We start from the raw sequence: 23,022 nt of genomic DNA on the forward strand, positions 1-23,022 counted from the left end.
TTCCTCCCAGCACTTAATTTCAAGCTTACTTGTATCTGTACTCATATTCTTATCTTTGTCATTGATTTTTAGTTTAATCCATTGTATTCAGAGGATATACTCTATGTAATTTCAAATTTTTGAAATTTGTTTATACTTTATGGCTTAGCATATGGTCTACTTTGGTAAAGTTTTTTTTGATTGGTTTGTTTTGTTTTCGTTTTTTGGATTTTTTTTTTGGCTGCGCCGTGTGGCTTGCAGGATCTTAGTTCCCTGACCAGGGGTCGAACCTGAGCCCTCAGCAGTGAAAACGCTGAGTCCTAACCACTGGACTGCCAGGGAATTCTCTGGTAAAGTTTTATAAACACTTGCAAAGAATGTGTATTTTGTATTTGTTGGTTATAAAATTCTATACATGTCAGTTAAGTTGAGTTTTTCAATTGTGTTGTTTTTCTGTATCCTTGATGTTTTTTGCCTAATTGTTCTCAGTTGCTGAAAGAGGAATATTAATTAATCTCACTGTCAGAATCCTGAATCCTATAAATCAATGAGAAAAAGATATTTCAATGTCTTTTGAAGACATTCAACCCAATAGAAATATAAGGAAAAGACTTGAACTTCACAAAAGAAGGTGCCTGGACGGCAAATAAGCTTATGAAAATAAGCTGTTTAATATCATTGATCATCAGGGATTTGCAGATTAAAAATCACTATGAAGTAATTGCCATCCCAACCAAAAAGGCCAAAATTAAAAGACTGACAATGTCAAGTGTTAGCAAGGGTGTACGACACATGGAAGTCCCATACATAGCTAACGGGAATAAACGTAGGCACAACCACTTTAGAAAAGTATTTGGGCAGTATCTTTTACGGCTGTAAACATACATATACTCTGTCAACAAGCAAGTCCTTTCCTTGCTATTTACCCAAAAGAAATTAGTGCATTTGTCCACCAAAAACCAAGTTCAAGTACAGTCAAAATTCATAAAAAAACAGAATGTCCACCAATAGAATAAATAAATCATGTAGTAGTCACACAATGGAATGCTACATGCAATGAAAATGAACAAACTACTGCTATGCCACAACATGGATGAATTTCATGGACATAATATTGATCAAATACATACAGTACGGCACTATACATATGAAGTTCAAAAACAGGCAAAACTGATTGATGGTGATAGAGTTCAGAATAGTGTTTACATTGGGGAAGATATTGACTGGAAAGGAAGCACACTGGAGCCTTCTGAGACTGTGGAAATAATCGGTATCTTAATGGAGTGGTTGATTATGTGCATATGTACATATGTAAAATTAATTGAGTGTATAATTAAGACTTTGCACTTTATTGTATGAAATCACATCTCAAAAAGTAGATAAAACAGGCAGGACTTCCAACTATAACTTAGTGAGGAGATGAACAAATCCTTAATCCCAAAAAGCAACTACGAAGCTTGACAAAACCATTTCAGCCTTAAAATCAACTATAAGGCATACAACAGTCTGAGAGAAGTTTATATTTGAAAAACTGCTGAAATTCAATAAGAACAGTAGGAGTCTGTGGTGTTCTTGTCAGGACTTTTCCCATTCCCTTCCCTCAGCTTGGTTGGCATGGAGGTTTTGCCTCTGTGGGTATGCCATAAGGGCTGGAGTTTTTGCTGCTGCAGTTGAAGGGAGCATACTCCTTTTGGGTAGTGGATGATGCCCATGCTCCCCAGTGGCATTGTCAGTAGAAGTGACCATCTGGCAGGGGATGAGAGAGGTGGGCCAACCGCTCTACTAGCCTGAGGTGTGTTTGTGGTTGGGGTGAGCATATTGCTGGTTGAGCCTGCGTGCGTGCACACAGTGGACATGACAGGGCTCAGCAGAAAGTTAAAGCCAGGACATACTTGAAAATGTCCTGAACTTTAAATGTGGTACTCTGCCTTACACACAGACACATGAACGGAGTACAAAAGCCTTACTGGCCTCAGGTGTTTGGGTATAACCCCTGCCTAATCACTGGCTGACATTTAAGTTTTGCAAACATAGAGGTAACACCTTAGGAAGGAGGTTGAAACATAAAAGCACATGATAAGAAGAAATTGAGCTGAGGCATCAGTGATTGTACGCTTTGTGGGAGAGAGATTTCACAGATTTAGGCCAGGCAAATTATTAAGCCAAGAAAGAAAAACAAACAAGTAAGCATTAGTAACAACAGCAATCTTCATGGGTAAAAGAGATCAGAATCCAGAGTTGATACAATACATTGTTTAATATGTTAAGTTTTCAACAAAAAAATAATGAGATGTGAAAAGAAATAGGAAAGTTAGCCCATATTTAGGAAAAAAGTCAATATAGACTGTCTCTGAGTGTCTAGATGCTGGATTAGCAGACAGAGTCTTCAAATCAGGTATCATAAATGTATTCAAAGAACCAAAAGAAAGCATGTTTAAAGAATTTTTTGAAAGTATGACAACAATGTATCAATAAATAATATTCTCAGTAAGGAGAGAGAAATTTAAAAGAAGCAAATGTCACCAAAGAGGATATACAGATGGCAAATAAAGATGTGAAGAGATGTTTAAAATCACTAGCTATTAGGGAAGTGCAAATTAAGACAGTAAGTATTACTATACAACTGTCAGAGTGCCTAAAATAAAAACTAGTGACAACACCAAATGTTTGCAAGAATGTGGAGTAATTGGAAAACTTGTACATAGTTGGTGGGAATGTAAATGATACAGCCAGTCTGGAAAATAATTTGGAAATTTCTTATAAAACTAAATATTTACCATATGTTCCAACAATTCCATTCCTAGTTACATACCCATAAGAAATGAAAGCATATGTTCACATAAAAACTTGTACATGGGGCTTCCCTGGTGGCGCAGTGGTTGAGAGTCCGCCTGCTGATGCAGCGGACACGGGTTCGTGCCCCGGTCCGGGAAGATCCCACATGCCACGGAGCGGCTGGGCCCGTGAGCCATGGCCGCTGAGCCTGCGTGTCAGGAGCCTGTGCTCTGCAATGGGAGAGGCCACAACAGTGAGAGGCCTGCGTACCGCAAAAAAAAAAAAAAAAAAAAAAAAACTTGTACATGAATGTCCACAGCAACATTATTCATAATAACTATAAAGTGGAAATAACCCAGTATCCATCAACTGATAAATGGATAAACAAAATGTGGTATGGCCATACAGTGGAAAATTATTTGGCCATAAAGAGAAATGAAGTATGGATACATGCTACAACATTGAAAACATTATGCTAAGTGAAAGAAGCCACGTATGATATCATTCCATTTATATGAAATATCTAGAATAGGCAAATTTATGAAGACAGAAAGTAGATTAGTCATTGCCTAGGACTGGGGAGGGGTTTGGGGGAAATAGGGAGTGTCTGCTACTGAGTACAGGGTTTCTTTTGGGGGTAATGAAAATGTTCTAAAATTGATTGTGATGATGGTTCACAACCATGTGAATATAATAAAAACCATTGAATTATATACTTTAAATGGCTGAAATATATGGTATGTGAATTATATCTCAATAAAGTTGTTAAGGATTTTAAAATGAGATTAGCAAGGTCACAGGCTATAGGATCCATATACAAAAATTAGTTGTATTTCTTCATACTAGCTAGCAATGAACAAGCAAAAAATTAAATTAAAATAATTTTATTCACTATGGCAATGAAAATAATAAAATGGTTAGGAATAAATTCAACAAAAAAAAGTATAAGACTTGTACATTAAAAATTATATTACTGGGACTTCCCTGGTGGTCCAGTGGTTAAGAATCTGTCTTGTAATGCAGCAGATGCTGGTTTGATCCCTGGTCGGGGAACTAAGATCCCACATGCCACCGGGCAACTAAGCCTGGGCGCCGCAAATACAGAGCCCACGTGCCACAACTAGAGAGAAGCCTGCACACTGCAATGAAGCAAAAAGGCTGTGCACTGCAACTAAGACCCAACGCAGCCAAAAAATAAAAATAAAAATAAAATTATATTACATTGCTGAGAGAAATTGAAGAAACTTAAAGTCTAAATACAGGCATACCTTGTTTTATTGCACTCGCTTTATTGCACTTCACAGATAATTGCATTTTACAAATTGAAGGTTTGTGGCAACCCTGCATTGTCAGATGATGGTTAGCATTTTTTAGCGATAAAATCTTTTAAAATTAAGGTATGTACATTTTTTGGTAGACATAATGCTATTATTGAACACTTAGTAGACTATAGTATAGAGTAAACCTAACTTTTCCATGCATTGGGAAACCAAAAAATTCATGTGACTTACTTTATTGCAATATTCACTTTATTGTGGTGGTGAATTGTGGAACCAAACCTGCAATATCTATGAGGTATGCCTATAAATGGAGAGACAGTCCATGTTTGGGAATTGGAAAACTCAATATTGTCAAAATGGTGATTTTCCCTAAATTGATCTTTAAATTCACAGTCCATGTCAAAATCCTAGGAGGATTTGTTTTTTCTTTCTAGAATTTGCCAAACTCCTCCTAAAATTTACATGGAAACCCAAAGGACCTAGAATAGACAAAACAATTACGGAAAAGGAAAGCAAAGTTGGAAGATTTACACTACCTGATTTCAAAAACTGACTGTAAAGCCACAGTTATCAAGGCTGTGTGGCATTGTTAACAGGGATAGGCATATAGATCAGTGAATCACAATTAGGAGTCCACAGCTAAATCTATTTATATATATGGTCAGTTGATTTTCAAAAGAGGTACATCCTTGATTCAAGATTTCTTTGCTTGGAAAAGCCCCAGTGTAAAACAGTCTCACAGTGCGTGCTGCAGTGTCACTCAGACTGCCTTGCAGTCAGGCTAGCTAATGCATCACAGTCTGCCGGATAAACTGCTACGTCATCCTTGGTGCTTGGCATGTTACAATGTTGGGATCAGTGTGGGCTTCTAGTTGGATTTTGTGCCAGGTACGTGTCTACTTTGGACACTCTCTTTTCATGTTAGATTAAAATGAGGATGCTTTGAATTTGGAGGAATGAATGTGGCTTTTTCTTTCTTTTGTTCTAATATTACAGGAGGATTGGGAGCAGCATCCATAAAAGATTAGAAACACTAGCTTTGTTTTGGATCTGGGTGTGCTGTGTTAGTGTCTGGTTGTTTTAGAAAGATCACTTTGGTGAAAAGGAAGCACAAACTTGATTACTGAGAGTGACTCTGGTATATTTTCTGATATAATCAAGTGCAAAATAGCCTGCTTTATTCTATATGCAATGCTTTGCTGTTTGAATGTTGAACTTATATAACAAAGGCAGAGAGTGATTCTCTTTTGGGAACTGCCTACATCTGGCAGTTAGATGTGTGTAAAATTGAGCTGCTTCTACATCTGTGGTCACTGTAATTGTTCTGAACAAAGGCTTCAGTGCTCTGTTTTCTGAGACATGTTATCCTGAAGAGACATAAAGATAGGAGGACTCCTCTGCATCAGCTTCTTTAAAGGAGGAAGCAAACTTGACTGACTTTATCAGACGTTAGCATAGTATGGAAGGAATGATGCAGAGTGGTACAGGCCAGAAACCAATCCAGGACTTCCATTTTTTATTATGCCTAATGGTCATATTGAGCGAGTGTCCTGATTGAGTCTTTTCACCTTGGGTCACCTGAATGTCCTAAGATCAAGGTTTGTCTTAATCATTTATCTTCTATTTGATTTTTCATCTTTCATCTGTGTTCCAGGTCATTTGTGTACTTCTGTTTTGGAGGGTTTCCCTGGAAGGTTAATAGGTTCTCAGCATAGTTGGCGTTAGATAAGAATTAACCATTTGTATTCAACACTTTGGTGAGAAAGAATTTTTCTGTGGTGCATGAATCAGGTTAGATATAACTCTGGTGGATTATACCGTTCCTAATGGCTTATCTCAGGAAATTGTGATTCTGTAGATTCTAGCTGTGGCAGTCTTTTCTGCCATTACAAGGGAGCAATATCCTGAGCAATAGCTACTTAATTAAAAACTAAAACAGGACTATGTTACTGTATAACATTCAGCCACCATTTATTTATTTAAATGATTTGTCCATCTGTGGCAAATTTGCTTGCATAGCAACAGATGTGTCCCAGTAGTTTTTTAGGCAGGGTTTTTCTTCCCTGCTTAAACTGGATTAGACCTCTGTGTCTAAAATATTTTTCTGGGCCCCTTTTCCTTTCAGGGATTTTATCCACATCTTCTCCTTATCCCATTTGTACCAGCTCCAGTCTTATTCTCAAATTTTAGTGAATAAAATCTTAGTTTTTGTTGTTTTTTAAAAAGGTGTGTGTGTGTGTGTGTGTGTGTGTGTGTGTGTGTGTGTGTGTGTGTGTGTGTGTGTGTGTGTGTGTGTGTGTGTGTGTGTGTGTGTGTGGACACCACTACTCTGGCCTGAGAATTAGAGCTGTGACTCCCACATTATTCAAAGTTCCTCAGTAGTGGCATGTTTCGTCCTTTTGACTGGCTTGCTTTCTCTCCTGACCTGCTCTCCCCACTCTTGGAGTCTGAAAATCAGTATTATTTGTTTTGATTGGATCTCAGAAATTACCTACTTAGGCTGTGCTGTCCTCCTCCCTCTGGATTTCCTGACCCCATTACTTTCTTGGCATAGTTGTCCTTGTAAACTTTGTCTTCTTTTTGCCCTGGGCCCTCCCTGTCATGTGCTCCTGGCAGCCTGGAGGGGCTGTGGAGCTTTTCTCTGGTGACTGTCAGAAGAAAGTGACCGTTGTTGAAACACGTTTGCTGCGGCTAAGGCAGAGCTGCTGAGATCTACTTTCTAGTTATACAAGCTTTTATATTTCTCCCCCTTTCCTCTTGGTCCCCTTGGGAAATCAACTAATTCTGTGTGTGGGCCCAGTGTAGGGAGAAAATGCAAACAGGAGGGGAAGTATGGAAATTGGGGACAAAGTACACAAAAAGACTGTAGCTTGAGGCCATCAGGAATACTCTACTCTGACTGAAGCAGGGCCAAGAAGTAGGCACAGTATGTCTTGTCCTCCTGGGTTTTAAGCACCTGCAGCAGGAGGACAAACTCCGGCTTGTGTTTACAAGGCCGACATCTGAAGAAAAAGCCTCCATTCCTTTGCCATCTTGATATGGAGGGTTCTGCGGAGGAAAATAAGGAGATGAGATATTACATGCTTCGAAGGTAAGTTTTAGAGTGCCGTATCTGGGCAATATATACCTTTAAAAAACAATAAGACATTGACAGCTAAGCCCTGGAATTTATGGGCAATCTGATTTGATGATTTTCTTGTGTCTGTAGGAAACTTTTTTTTTTAAGGAAATGAATTAAAACGCTCATATTTGCTCCTGGATTTCTAAACCTTTATTTTACACTCAGAATTTGAACCAAAGATACCCGAGACCATGTGTGACATTGTAGCTGCGTTGAAAACAAGCACCCGTGCACAGACCTTGCTGTGTGCTGGTCTTTCGTTAAGGAATCTCACTTAGTCTGTGCCAAAATTGCTCACTGTTCTTGGCTGGTTTTTCAAGAGTGAAGTCTCTTTATCTATTTTGAAGGAAAATATCAATTCTGTGTGGTAGGTAACATCCTGTTGAAGGTAGTTTTGCAGAAAACTTTTTTAGACTCTGTCTCTTGGACCAGGAAAGGTGGCTGCTGTCATTGTCCCGGCGTGTGACAGTAGGCAGCCAGACTGGAGGTGTTGAGAGTGCCAAGCTCTCCTATCCCGAATCTTTCTTCTTCCTGCTGTTAGAACTCACGCTGAAGAGGAAATGAGTCAGGCCTTCTTCAGAACTCTTGCAGGTCTGTGCCTCTCCAGCAGAGGGTCGACATAAAAGACCTGAATGATTTGCTGGATGGCAGTCGTTAAGGGTCGCTTGCTTGTATTTGCAAACTGGAGTTTTTATTTTGATAAAAATTACCTGAAAATTAAATAGACCCTGGAAAATATAGAAACAAATGAAAAACACTGATTTGGCAAAATGTGTCTTTAAAACAGTCATCCTTTCCTTTTCCTTTTTACTTGACTCTTCCATCCTTTGGGGGGTAAACCAAGCAAATCTTCCACTGAGAGTCAAATAAGTAAAAAACAACTGGTATATTTTAAATATACATATTATATATTGTTTTATATATAATATATACTTATATATTTTGTATATTTTAATATATATACAGTAAAATGATTTATATATGTATAAATATAATAAATATATATATAACGTTGGTTTATTATTTTATATATGTAAAACAAACATATATACAAACAGAATACACATACACATATATATATTAATTACTCACACATACACAGTTTTGTTTTTCTGTGGTTAAATACAATAGGTGATCTGTCCATTTTTTTCAAGGAGATATCCCTCCTGGAGCAGTCTGTCCTCCAATTTGAAAAATCATCTAGAGAATTCCCTTCTCTTCTGTGTTGGATCCTCTATTTCTTGCATTCCTTGTCTTCCTTTATCTTGGTTTATTTCATCTTTTGGGAAGACAACATTCTCTGGTAGCTTCCTGAGAAAAGCTAGGTGAGAGGTAAAGATTTTGAGATCTTTTCTATCTTTCCACTTGATCCTCTTGTTTTTAGCATGGTGCCTAACTTCTGAACATGGCTATATGAAGGATCCCATCTATTTTTTTTAAATCTTTTTAAAAATAAATTTATTTTTGGCTGCATTGGGTCTTTGTTGTTGCACGCAGGCTTTCTCTAGTTGCAGTGAGAGGGGGCTACTCTTTGTTGCGGTGCGCGGGCTTCTCATTGCGGTGGCTTCTCTCATTGTGGAGCACGAGCTCTAGGCATGCGAGCTTCAGTAGTTGTGGCACGCAGGCTCAGTAGTTGTGGCTCACAGGCTCTAGAGCACAGGCTCAGTAGTTGCGGCACATAGGCTTAGTTGCTCCGCAGCATGTGGGATCTTCCCAGACCAGGGATCGAACCTGTGTCCCCTGCATTGGCAGGCGGATTCTTAACCACTGTACCACCAGGGAAGTCCTCATCCCATCATCAAAAGTAAGGTATATTTCTGTTTTTCTCCCCTCTTTGATTACAAGTGACCCTCAGGGCATTCCTTTGTTATCTCTAAACTATTGATTAAAACGTATGAACAATCCCTTCCCCACCTTAATTTTATCGATAAAGATTTTGCTTCCCTTTTTGTCTTATACTCGGGCATGTCCTTATTTATCCTAGGTTTATATCTTCTCTGTCTCTCTGTCCCTAAGAAACTGAAAGTTGATCTCTAGGGAGTATGTGTGTGTGTGTGTGTTTAATCTCAGTGTATAGAATTATATAACCATAATTTTTGGTTCAAGACACACTCATTCGTCCATATGTAACCCACTATTATTTATTTATTTGGTTACTTATTTAGTAATTTTAAAAATAGTGTAAAAAGGAATTTGAAAACCCACCACTTAAAGGTTGATCCTTGGCCATCACCTACATCTTTCTAACCATATGGTCTCTCCTCCAGAAACCTTCTCCCTGCTTTCCCCACCCAGGTAGTCATTTCCCTTAATCACATGTTCATCACATTATTTTGTTTCTCTGTTTACATAGTTTTTTTGTGTCTATATGTATGTCTTAAAAGTATGTGTATTTTAGTTTTTAACTTTATGATCTGTTTTTTGTTTTGTTTTGTTTTTTGCGGTATGCGGGCCTCTCACTGTTGTGGCCTCTCCCGTTGCGGAGCACAGGCTCCGGACACGCAGGCTCATCGGCCATGGCTCACGGGCCTAGCCACTCCGTGGCATGCGGGATATTCCCGGACCGGGGCACGAACCCGTGTCCCCTACAACGGCAGGCGGACTCTCAACTGCTGCGCCACCAGGGAAGCCATTTATGATCTGTTTTTAATTTTATAATCTATATATAATATTTGGGAGCTTCTTATATATTAATCATATATCTATACCCTTGACTAAGGCCTCCTATTATTTCTAATAATTTGCAGAATCTTTTGTTTTCTATGTAAATTACATCATTCACAAATAAATATAATTTAACTTCCTCCTTGGCAGTCCTCAGGTCTCTAATGTACTTATTAATTATTTTATTTTATTGCACTTGCTAGGAAATCTAACAGTTTTACATTTATGGATTTTCTAAAATTAAACCATCCTTGCTTACCTGGGACAAACTCAAGTTGGTTGTGGAGTAACATACTTTTTAACTAATATTTTGCCTATCCTTGACCCAACACCTATTTAGAATATCGTCTTTAGGAATTTTGCAACTGTGGTCATGAGTAAAGCGGCCCTGGACTTCCCTTTCATGTAACGTCTTTGTCTGGTTCTGGTATCGGTATTACTCTAACTGGGGAGTTTTACTTCTTTTTCTACTGTCTGGAAGTTTGGTAGGCTACGATTCTTGAAAGTTCAGTAGAACTTGTCTTTTAAAACCATCTGGGGCTTCCCTGGTGGCGCAGTGATTAAGAATCCACCTGCCAATGCAGGAGACACGAGTTCGAGCCCTGGTCTGGGAAGATCCCACATGCCGCGGAGCAGCTAAGCCCGTGCACCACAACTACTGAGCCTGCGCTCTAGAGCCTTCGAGCCACAGCTACTGAAGCCCACAGGCCTAGAGCCCATGCTCCGCAACAAGAGAAGCCACCACAATGAGAAGCCTGCGCACCCCAACAGAGTAAACCCCGTTCGCCGCAACTAGAGAAAGCCCGCACATAGCAACAAAGACCCAACGCAGCCAAAAATAAATAAATAAGTAAATAAGTAAGTAAATAAATAAATAAAATAAAAATAAAACCATCTGGACCTGGTGTTTCTTTGTGGGAAGGTTTTAATCATACTCTTTTATTTTGAAGAGAGAAATTACTTGAGTGCAAGGTTAGAGTGTAGGAGAAAGGAAGGAAAAATAGAAATAGAAGAAAGCAGCTGTCTGTTAAATAGTGTATAAAGGAGTTTATTTACTATATCCATTATCTCATTCAGTCCTCAAAACACCCTTTCAGAAGGTCTGTCAGTGCTGAGTCAAGGTCCAGTCAGGGAAAGAGAAACTGCATTAGGTATTATAAACAAAAGACATTCAATTGTGAAAATTGGTTACTTGGGTGTTAGAAGAATAAAAGAACAAAAAAGACATGCTGAGGTAACCCAAGGTTAATATCTGCAGGAAGCAGCTACCACCCCTCAGGAAGAGGTAGTATTCCCAGAACCTACAAGCTTGGTGAGGGCCCAAGGTGCTTGGAGAGGGGCTGGTGCTTGGACCTCTGGGGGTAAGCTTTAAGTAGCTGCTGCTCAGATCCCTGAGGAGGAGGCCTGGCCTGACAGGTGATTGATAGGCCCAGGCCGGGTAGCCCAGAGGATGAGTGAGCATGGCAGGGCTGGTACTCTGACAGCCAAGGAGCCACAACCCACTGCTCCTTGTCCTTCTAAGGGCATGCACCACGGCTATTCCTGAATGCTGAAAGATGCTAGAGACTGGAATTAACTCTGTTTTCCTGTGGAGCAATGCTGATAATAGCTGGGAAATAAGAAGAAAATCCCTTTCTCTCTCTCTCTCTCTCTTTTTTTTTTTTTTCTTAAACCCTTCTGCCTTCCTATTGGCGGAATCAAACAAGTTTGCATGGTGTTAAGCCCTGTTGTCATAGAGCAGAGCATAAGAGGGTGGGCTTGGAGCTGAGAGACAATAGCTAAAATCCTAGAACAGTGAATACCATACATATTTACAAAGAGAAAAGTGAAGCTTAGCAAGTTTAAGTTATTCGGTGAAGATCTGGAATTTAAAGCAGGCCTGTGCTGTTTCCACCACTATCTAATCTAAAACATCATTGATTGTTAGAGGCACCATTATTGAATGTACCACTGAGAAAAAAAATTCTGCCAATTAAATCACACCATCAGTTGTAAGATACATACCAATATCAGAGATTTTAAAAAGCTAAAAAAAAAAATGTTATCTTAAGGTCAATGAAATATGGTTTATAAATAAATTGCCTTGTAAATGCCTTGTAAATAAATTGTTTTTGGAGTTGTTGATTTTGAAACGTCTATGGAATATCCAAGTAAAACATTTAGTAGGCAGTTAAAAATGTGGAGTTACAGCTCATAAGAAAAATGGAGGTTAGAGATACAGAGGTGAAGGTCATCGGTGTGTCAGAATCATAATCCAGAAACAGGTTTGCTAACTGTTGTGGGTTGTTTTTTTAAGTTTTAACAGTCACTCTGAGTCTGTTATTTATACCATCTCATTTTAGTCTGTTCTTTGCCTATCTCTTTATGATGGCATCTGTTGGTAAACCTTAATATTGTCTTTTATTATTCAGGAACACTTATTTTTTTTCTTGAATTTCCACAAGCAAAGATCATTTTCTTTTCTTTCTTCTCTATAAAAACTATGTTGTCTGCCACCATGCAGTCTTCACAAGGGTGCAATTGGAAGTGCTCTTATAAGTCCAATAGTGAAAAGTAGGTCTCCAGGGGAGATAGATGATGTGAAGAAATCTTATCTGTAGACTTTCATGATTTCTCTATTTTTACAGGTCCAGCATGTCTGGTTTGCACCTAGTAAAGCAAGGTCGAGACCGAAAGAAAATAGACTCACAGCGAGATTTCACTGTAGCTTCTCCAGCAGAATTTGTTACTCGTTTTGGTGGGAATAAAGTGATTGAGAAGGTAAGTTATAACCTGCTAAATTATTTTTTCAAAAGCACATGAGATTTAATGCCTGGATTTGTTGTCTAGATTTGCTCAAAACCGATATTTAAATTGAATTTCTGAGACTGCAGAACTATCCTTTCTGCCTCCCTAGCATCCTATTAAATAATTTCACTATTTTCTGTAATATGTATTTACCACTAGCAATTTAGTCATAACTAAGTAAGAAGATGAGGCAGCACCCATAAAGCGCTTTTAGAAAGATCTTGCTGTTTTTATGGGGTTGAGTTGCACTGATCTGAGAGGGTATGAGAAATTGATTAGCTTGTGGGGTGGTGGTGAGGAGGTAACATGTCATAACACTGGGTTTAGAGCTAAGGGAATGGAGAGAGTTTCAGAACAGAAGGCTTCAACAAGTTTGATACAGTGTAACCTACTGGGTTCCGCCAGGAATTTGAGATGTTTAGAGGGAATATACCACATGAAATACTTAAAGAGATTACAGGTGTTTTGAAATGTTGTGAGTTAATCTGTGTCACTTTTATCTAAACCATATTGGAGCTGAGAGAATGACTTGGTTGAAATAGCTTGCAGTGATTAAAAGATTAAAGGATGGGGACCTATATTCTCTGTCCTAAAAGTGTTGCTTTAGCAGTGCACTCCTGTTAGTCTTCCAATGAGTAGAGATTACGTGTCTCCCAACCTATGTTATCCTCAGGGTGATGATTGCAAGACAGGCAAGGAGGTGAAAGGTTTGTTTAACAGAGAAGTCTCAGGATCATTGATCCTTCTATGCTTTTTCTTGTGACCGTTCTTTCTGGGGCGGTCTGTACAATTCTAGGGCGTTTGGATTCAGCATTTTGGAGAGAGGTGGTGGTTAGTGTAGGCGTTCTTATACATGTTAAGGACTCTATGCCTTGTTTCACTACAACATAGAATAGTGTATGACACTACACTGTTGAATCTTCCTCCAGCCTTATTTATATCCATCTTTCCCCTGACGTTTGTTTCTTCTATTCCCTAAAAGTAGGTATGGTAGAATAATTCACAGACTCATAAGATTTGAGTAACTGATTTTCCCCTTCAAGAAATGAAGTTAGAAAGGAGTAAGTTTTAGCTGGCACATATTGAAGTATTTGCTTAGCTAACATCTTAAAATATCCCTTGATCATGTGGGAGTTGGTTCCTAAATGCCTAGACCAACAATCCAAATTCCTAGTTGAAACTCTGGCTTTTCAGAGGAAGATCTACACAAGTGATTTCATCTCTTTTCCTCTGTCTTTGCCTGTCTATTCTACCTCTCTCCAATTCCCATGTTCCCACTCTACCAGGTTCTCATTGCCAACAATGGCATTGCAGCAGTGAAATGCATGCGGTCTATCCGCCGGTGGTCTTATGAGATGTTTCGAAATGAACGTGCAATTCGATTTGTTGTCATGGTCACACCTGAAGACCTGAAAGCCAATGCAGGTAAGTTATGAACATTAAGAAAGCATCATCCTCAAGCATAAAACATTGAATGGCACAGCCTTTAAGGAGAAGAATGTTAACTCAGGGGGATTCCCAAACCCAAGGATTTCTCTTTTAAAAAGTGTCAATAGTAGGCATAGACAGGATTGTATTATATTTAACCTCAACGTAGACGCCTGTGTTCTAAGTAAAAATGGGTAGAAATTTAACCAAAGTGTCGATATGGGTTTTCAGTGTTATTTGCTAAGCCACATTCTTTAGCATGTGTCAGTAGAAACGTTTGGAAGGAAATGCTATTTACCTTATGAGTTACATTGAATTTTAGAGCATTTTAAGGTTAAGATTCTTTTTTCCCCTCCTGCTGGGAGAGGGAGACCTCTTGGGACCCAAACAGGTTTCACTCTGCAGGCTCTTTGGCATATTCTCTCTGCTTAGATGGTTCTCCATCTGAGAGAGGCAGATAAAGACTATTGGTGTAGCTGAGAGGTCGTGGCTAGTCCTTCCTCTTTATACTTTTTATCACTAAAGTATAATCTCTAAGACAGAGTACCCACAGATAGCATTAGCTCTTTATTTTATTTTATTTTTTAAAATTTATTTATTTATTTTTGGCTGCATTGGGTCTTCGTTGCTGCATGCGGGCTTTCTCTAGTTGCAGCGAGCAGGGGCTACCCTTCATTGCGGTGCGTGTGCTTCTCATTGCGGTGGCTTCTCTTGTTGTGGAGCACAGGCTCTAGGTGTGTGGGCTTCAGTAGTTGTGGCACGTGGGCTCAGTAATTGTGGCATGCGGGCTCAGTAGTTGTGGCTCGCAGGCTCTAGAGCGCAGGCTCAGTAGTCATGGCACATGGGCTTATTTGCTCCATGGCATGTGGGATCTTCCCGGACCAGGGCTCGAACCCATGTCCCCCGTATTGGCAGGCGGATTCTTAACCATTGCACCACCAGGGAAGTCCAACATTAGCTCTTTAAAGGGCTGTCTTTTTAAAGCTATTTTGGTCTTTATATGTACTCTCTATATTGAGACAATGATATTAAGACTATTCCTAAGGAGTAAGGGTTATTATCTTTAGAAATGAAGAAGGCACCAATTTATTGGAAAATAGATGTTATATGAAATCATTTAGATTGACCCTTCAACACCTCTCAGCTGCAGTTTCGTATATGTGAAAGGAAAATCATGTCTATTTTACTGGATAGTTGTAATGATGAAATTGTGTATAATAAATGTAAAGTACCTTGCATGATTTCTTTTTCCTTGTTTCTCCTTGGTGCTCCTATTAATTCATTTATTCATTCACTCAATGAACATGGAGACCCACAGTTTAATAAGATATGATCTTGCTCTAGGAAACAAATAATTTCAATACAATGAGGTAAGTGCTATAATAGAAATATGCACAGGGTACTGTGGAACACAGAGATGAGCCATCGTAACTCTGGCCCCTGCTCTTGGGTTAAGGGTTAAGAGGGGTTAACAGGGTTAAGAGAGTTTTCTGAAATGGGTTTTACCTAGCCAAGAATGAATAAGAGTTAGTGAAGCAATTAGGGGGAAGACAAAGGTATTACAGGCAGAAGGAACATATATGCAAATGTTTGAAGGTGTGACACAGTGGTTTCTGGAAACTGCAAGTGTCTTGTTAAAGTACAAGACATGATCTAGTATTTGTCAAGGATGGTCTTGTTTTTCATGTTAGCACCATCAACAAAGGCAAAATAATAGATAATATAGTAATAAGAGCAAGGTGGGGGTTTTTTTGGTGGGGAGACAGGTTTGGAGTACATGTGATACAAGGAGATTCTAGAAGTCCTACAAAAAATTGAATATATCCTTCTAGAACTTAGAAATAATGAGAACTAGAGATTAAGAGTGTACATTATCAGCAAATATGTGATAGTTAACACTACCTCCTGAAAGATCAGATAGAAAATGAAGAGAAGAGAGTTAAGGATGAAATTTTATAGAAGGACAAAATTTAGGGATAGACTCAGGAAGATAGGCCCATAAACAGTGTTGAGAAGAAATGGTCAGAGAAACAGAAGAGAAAAGCAATGAGAAAAGAGAACTTCAATAAGGAAGGCTCAAAGGTGTCAGTAGTCCAATAAAATAGGAATCAAAATCTGTCTGGTGATTAGCTAATCATTGGTAACCTTTGCAGAAATAGTTTTGGTGGAACAATGTGAGTATGCAGACTAATACAGGAAGATAAGGAATGAATGGGATGAGACATGGAGACAGCCAATGTGGACAAGTTTTTTGAGAATTTTGGATGAGAAGGGAAAAAGGAAAGGCAGTAACTAAAGAGAAATTTGGGGTCAAGAGATAATTTTTATTTTTCAGAATGGAAGAGACTTAGAAATGTTTCTGAGAGGAAGGAGCCAAGGGCAGGGCTGGGGGCCGGGGGGTAGCAGTACACAAGAGAGCTAGAGGAGATGGAAGGGGATGGGATCATGAGCACCAGTGGACAAAAGTACTCATATCTTTTGACTAAGAAAGTCTATTTCCTGGGGTTTATTCTGAGGAACAAAAATCAGTAATGGGGCAAATACGTTCATACAGGGATATTCATTGCACTGTTATTTAAAATAACAAGAAACGAGGAATAACTTGTGCCCACCATTAGTGATTAGTTACGTAAAATCTGTTGCACCAATTCTATGAAATACCATGCATCCATTAAAAAATATTTTGTGGAGAGGAGCTTCAAGATGGTGGAAGAGTAAGATGTGGAGATCACCTTCCTCTCCACAAATACATCAGAAATACATCTACATATGGAACAACCCCTACAGAACACCTACTGAACGCTGGCAGAAGACCTCAGACCTCCCAGAAGGCAAGAAACTCCCCACGTACCTAGGTAGGGTAAAAGAAAAAAGAATAAACAGAGACAAAAGGATAGGGATGGGACCTGCACCAGTGGGAGGGAGCTGTGAAGCAGGAAAGGTTTCCACACACTAGGAAGCCCCTTTGCGGGCAGAGACTGTGGGTGGCGGAGGGGGGAAGCTTCGGAGCCACGGAGGAGAGCACAGCAACAGGGGTGCGGAGGGCACAGTGGAGAGATTCCTGCACAGAGGATCGGTGCCGAGTGGCACTCACCAGCCGGAGAGGCTTGTCTGCCCACCCGCCGGGGCGGGCGGGGCTGGGAGCTGAGGCTCGGGCTTCCAGATCCCAGGGAGAGGACTGTCAGCGTGAACACAGCCTGAAGGGGTTAGTGCACCACGGCTAGCCGGGAGGGAGTCCAGGAAAAGGAACTGCCAAAGAGGCAAGAGACTTTTTCTTCCCTCTTTGTTTCCTGGTGTGCGAGGAGAGGGGATTCAGAGCACTGCTTAAAGGAGCTCCAGAGACAGGCACGAGCCGCGGCTAACATCGCGGACCCTAGAGACGGGCATGAGACGCTAAGGCTGCTGCTGCCGCCACCAAGAAGCCTGTGTGCAAGCACAGGTCACTATCCACACCTCCTCTCCTGGGAGCCTGTGCAGCCCGCCACTGCCAGGGTCCCGTGATCCAGGGACAACTTCCCCAGGAGAACACACGGTGCGCCTCAGGCTAGTTCAACGTCATGCCGGCCTCTATGATCATCTCTATAGATGCAGAAAAAGCTTTCAACAAAATTTAACACCGATTTGTGATTAAAAACTCTCCAGAAAGTAGGCATAGAGAGAACTTACCTCAACGAAATAAAGGCCATATATGACAAACCCACAGCCAACATCATTCTCAATGGTGAAAAACTGAAACCATATCCACTAGGATCAGGAACAAGACAAGGTTGCCCACTCTCACCACTATTATTCAACATAGTTTTGGAAGTTTTAGCCACAGCAATCAGAGAAGAAAAAGAAATAAAAGGAATCCAAATCAGAAAAGAAGAAGTAAATTTGTCACTGTTTGCAGATGACATTATACTATACATAGAGAATGCTAAAGACTCTACCAGAAAACTACTAGAGCTAATCAATGAATTTGGTAAAATAGCAGGAACCAAAATTAATGCACAGAAATCTCTTGCATTCCTATACACTAATGATGAAATATGGGAGAAAGAAATTAAGGAAACGCTCCCATTTACCATTGCAAGAAAAAGAATAAAATAACTAGGAATAAACCTACCTAAGGAGATGAAAGACCTGTACGCAGAAAACTATAAGACACTGATGAAAAAGTTAAAGATGATACAAACAGATGGAGAGATATACCATGTTCTTGGATTGGAAGAATCAACATTGTGAAAATGACTATACTACCCAAAGCAATCTACAGATTCACTCCCTATCAAACTACCACTGGCATTTTTCACAGAACTAGAACAAAATATTTCACAATTTGTATGGAAACACAAAAGACCCCAAATAGCCAAAGCAACTTTGAGAAAGAAAAGGGAGCTGGAGGAATCAGGCTCCTGGACTTCAGACTATACTACAAAGATACAGTAATCAAGACAGTATGGTACTGGCACAAAAACAGAAATGTAGATCAATGGAACAGGATAGAAAGCCCAGAGATAAACCCATGCACATATGGTCACCTTGCCTTTGTTAAGGAGGCAAGAATATACAGTGGAGAAAAGACAGCCTCTTCAATAAGTGGTGCTGGGAAAACTGGACAGCTACATGTAAAAAAATTAAATTAGAATATGCCCTAACACCATACACAAAAATAAACTCAAAATGGATTAAAGACCTAAATGTAAGGCCAGACACTATCAAACTCTTAGAGGAAAACATAGGCAGAACACTCTATGACATAAATCACAGCAAGATCCTTTTTGACCCAGCTCCTAGAGAAATGGAAATAAAAACAAAAATAAACAAATGGGACCTAACGAAACTTCAAAGCTTTTGCACAGCAAAGGAAACCATAAACAAGACAAAAAGACAAACCTCAGAATGGGAGAAAATATTTGCAAATGACAAAGGATTAATCTCCAAAATTTACAAGCAGCTCATGCAGCTCAATATCAGAAAAACAGACAACCCAATCCAGAAATGGGCAGAAGACCTAAAAAGACATTTCTCCAAAGAAGATATACAGATTGCCAAAAAACACATGAAAGAATGCTCAAGGGCTTCCCTGGTGACGCAGTGGTTGAGAGTCCGCCTGCCGATGCAGGGGACGCGGGTTCATGCCCCAGTCCAGGAAGATCCCACATGCTGCGGAGTGGCTGGGCCCGTGAGCCATGGCCACTGAGCCTGCGCATCCGGAGCCTGTGCTCCGCAACGAGAGAGGCCACAGCAGTGAGAGGCCCGCGTACCGCAAAAAAAAAAAAAAAAAAGAATGCTCAACATCATTAATCATTAGAGAAATGCAAATCAAAACTACAATGAGGGCTTCCCTGGTGGCGCAGTGGTTGAGAGTCTGCCTGCCGATGCAGGGGACACAAGTTCGTGTCCCAGTCCGGGAAGATCCCACATGCCGTGGAGCGGCTGGGCCAGTGAGCCATGGCTGCTGAGCCTGCACATCCGGAGCCTGTGCTCTGCAACGGGAGAGGCCACAACAGTGAGAGGCCCACGTACTGCAAAAAAAAAAAAAAAAAAAAAAAAACTACAATGAGATATCATCTCATACCGATCAGAATGGCTGTCATCAAAAAATGTACAAACAATAAATCCTGGAGAGGGTGTGGAGAAAAGGGAACCCTCTTGCACTCTTGGTGGGAATGTAACTTGAGACAGCCACTATGGAGAACAGTATGGAGGTTCCTTAAAAAACTAAAAATAGGGGCTTTCCTGGTGGCGCAGTGGTTGAGAGTCCACCTGCCGATGCAGGGGACATGGGTTTGTGCCCCGGTCCGGGAAGATCCCACATGCTGTGGAGTGGCTGGGCCCGTGAGCCATGGCCACTGAGCCTGCGCTTCCGGAGCCTGTGCTCCGCAACGGGAGAGGCTACAACAGTGAGAGGCCCGTGTACCACACACACACACACAAAAACAACTAAAAATAGAACTATCATAAGACCCAGCAACCCCACTACTGGGCATGTACCCTGAGAAAACCATAATTCAAAAAGAGTCATGTACCAAAATGTTCATTGCAGCTCTATTTACAATAAGCAGGACATGGAAGCAACCTAAGTGTCCATCAACAGATGAATGGATAAAGAAGATGTGGCACATATATACAGTGGAATATTACTCAGCCATAAAAAGAATCAAAATTGAGTTATTTGTAGTGAGGTGGATGGACCTAGAGTCTGTCATACAGGGTGAAGTAAGTCACAAAGAGAAAAAACAAAAACCATATGCAAACACATATATATGGAATAAAAAAAAATGGTCATGAAGAACCTAGGGGCAAGACGGGAATAAAGATGCAGACCTACTAGAGAATGTACTTGAGGATACTGGGAGGGGTAGGGTAAGCTGGGACAAAGTGAGAGAGTGGCATCGACATATATACACTACCAAACTTAAAATAGCTAGTGAGAAGCAGCCGCATAGCACAGGGAAGTCAGCTCGGTGCTTTGTGACCACCTAGAGGGGTGGGATAGGGAGGGTGGGAGGGAGGGAGATACAAGAGGGAAGAGATATGGGGACATATGTATATGTATAACTTATTCACTTTGTTATAAAGCAGAAACTAACACACCATTGTAAAGCAATTATACTCTAATAAAGATGTTAAAAAAATCAATAAAAACATAAAAAAAATTTTGTGGGATAACATTTATTGGTCTGAGTGCATTCTGACAAATTGTTACACTGTTTATCTATTACTGTGTAACAGTATTACCACAAATTTAACAACTTAAAACAATGGACATTTATTACCTCACAGTTTCTGTAGCTGGGTCTTCTGCTTCAGGTTATCACAAGGTTGCCATCAGCATTCAGCTGGGGCTGCAGTCTCATCTGAGGCTTGACTTGGGATGGATCTGTTTTCAGACTAACATGGTTGTTGACACCATTCAGTTTTCTGTTTGGACTGAGGACCTGATTGTGTTGCTGGTTGTTGGCTAGAGACTACTCTTGGCTCCTTGTCACGTGGACCACCCCAAAATGACTGCCTACTTCTTCAAAGCCATCAAGGGAAAGTGTCCCAGTAAGATTGGCTACATTCTTACCCAGTGTTAGTTTGGAAGTGACATCTCCTCATCTTTGCCATATTCTCTTGGCTAAAAGCAAGTCATAGATTGTGCCCACGCCCAAGGAGAGGGGATAACTTAAGATATGAATACCTGGAGACTTGGGATCATGGGTCTGTCCATCACAATTGCTTAGAAAACAGTTGGCTGTAAGGAGACTGATAGCATGATATAATAATAGAAAGAAAGTACATTGTGTAGAGTCAGAGAAAAAAAAAAAGGTGTAATGACATATACCAAAACAGCCATCTGGTTACCTCCATGAGTGGTAGTTAAAGACAAGCGATAACCTAGAAAAACATGTGAACAGCAAAGAGTTTCTACTGTAATATGACCACAAGACACCCTTCAAAAGAAAATGAACAGAGAACATGAATAGATAGTCCATAAAAGAAGAATTTAAAAGGAACAATAAACACATGAAAAGAGATTCAATTCCAATGATAATCAAAGAAATGCAAACCAAAACAATAATAGATTGCGATTTTTAAAAATTTATAGGACTGGCAAAATTTCAAATTGATAATACCCAGTATAGGTGAGAGTATAGGCAATTTGGCACCCCCATTGCAAGTGAGAGTCTGAAGTGGTTTGGTTAGTATGGGAAGATATCCACAATATATTAAATTGGTTAGCAGTTTATGGTTTCTAGTATATCAAAGCATGAACTGATTATCTCTGAGTCGTGAGACAATGGGTGGTTTTGACTTTTAAATAACAGCACATCCTGATATAGTTTCTAAATTTTTAAATAATCAGCACGCTTTCCCTCATAATCAGAGAGAATGATACACCTGTTTTTATTCTGAACAAACTGTTAGGGCCTCATATCTTACTCTGAGTGGAATTTTTAAAGAAGGACTTAAAACCTTTAAAAATTAAGAGCACAAGATAAGAAACATAATAAATATGGTGGAGATGGACCTTGAGAAAGTTATTTAACTGCTCCAAGCCATAATTCCCTGTAAAGCGGTTGCTAATAATACATGTTATATATGATTATTGAGGATGAAATGAAATAATACATATAAAGTGCTTAGTACAGTCCCTGCACATTGTAGCTGCTCTGCCACAGTTACTGCCAGAAAAGGAAAAGAGAAACATCAGGTGACAGATTTGAAAGGGGATACTGAGCCAAAAAAAAAAAAAAAAAGTAAGGAGGGAAAGAAGTTATCTTTTTAAAATATCTTTCCATCCAGATAAAGGTTTTTCAAGCACTTGATAGACTCCTATAACTAACCTTTCCTGTTTAGCCAGTCTACAGACCCTCCAGACTCTACCCTGTTTCCCCATTCTGTCCCAGCTTTACACCAGGAAAAGGGCTTTCTCAGAATATAGTTCAAGTTAAAGATAAAAGGTGTCACTGAGCTTTCTCTCAGAATATAATAATGGGCCTCTTAAGTGACAGATACATCATCCTTGATATAGGGATCATAAAAACCCTTTGAAAAGGTCACATGGTGAAAAGTTTGAGACCTGCTGTTTTAGTAGTATAAGAGCTCCTAACTATGAGATTACCATTTTTAGTACTGTGACTTAACAAAGAGCCTCCAGATAAATGGTTCTGGGAATTACCCCATTAATACAGTTTGTCCTGTGGTTACGTATGATGGTACCTGTCCTTTACACAGTTTTTGCTCTGCTGTTACATTTCTGAAAATAAAGCATGTGTTCTCTGTTAATTTGCTTGTGTTTTCAGAATACATTAAGATGGCAGATCATTATGTGCCAGTGCCAGGAGGACCAAACAACAACAACTATGCAAATGTGGAATTAATTCTTGACATTGCTAAAAGGATCCCAGTACAAGTAAGAGAGGCCAGCGTCTCCTCGAAATCCAAATTCAGCCTTTTTTTAAAAAAAAATTTTTCTGGGAGTATAGTTGATTTGCAATGTTGTATTTCTGTTGT

At 39.8% G+C, this 23,022-nt stretch overlaps 1 protein-coding gene across 1 annotated transcript in view; it reads left to right on the plus strand.

Moving 5' to 3' along the window:
- ACACA (acetyl-CoA carboxylase alpha) overlaps window positions 1-23,022 on the plus strand; it is a 232,670-nt gene that overhangs the window by 37,763 nt on the left and 171,885 nt on the right. Inside the window, 3 exon segments of the mRNA XM_082678994.1 lie at window positions 12,447-12,579; window positions 13,893-14,031; window positions 22,812-22,921. Coding sequence (XP_082535120.1) covers window positions 12,447-12,579; window positions 13,893-14,031; window positions 22,812-22,921 — 382 coding nt within the window.

The sequence above is a fragment of the Grampus griseus genome (assembly GCF_964374135.1).
Source record: "Grampus griseus genome assembly, chromosome: 20".
Lineage (NCBI taxonomy): Eukaryota > Metazoa > Chordata > Mammalia > Artiodactyla > Delphinidae > Grampus > Grampus griseus.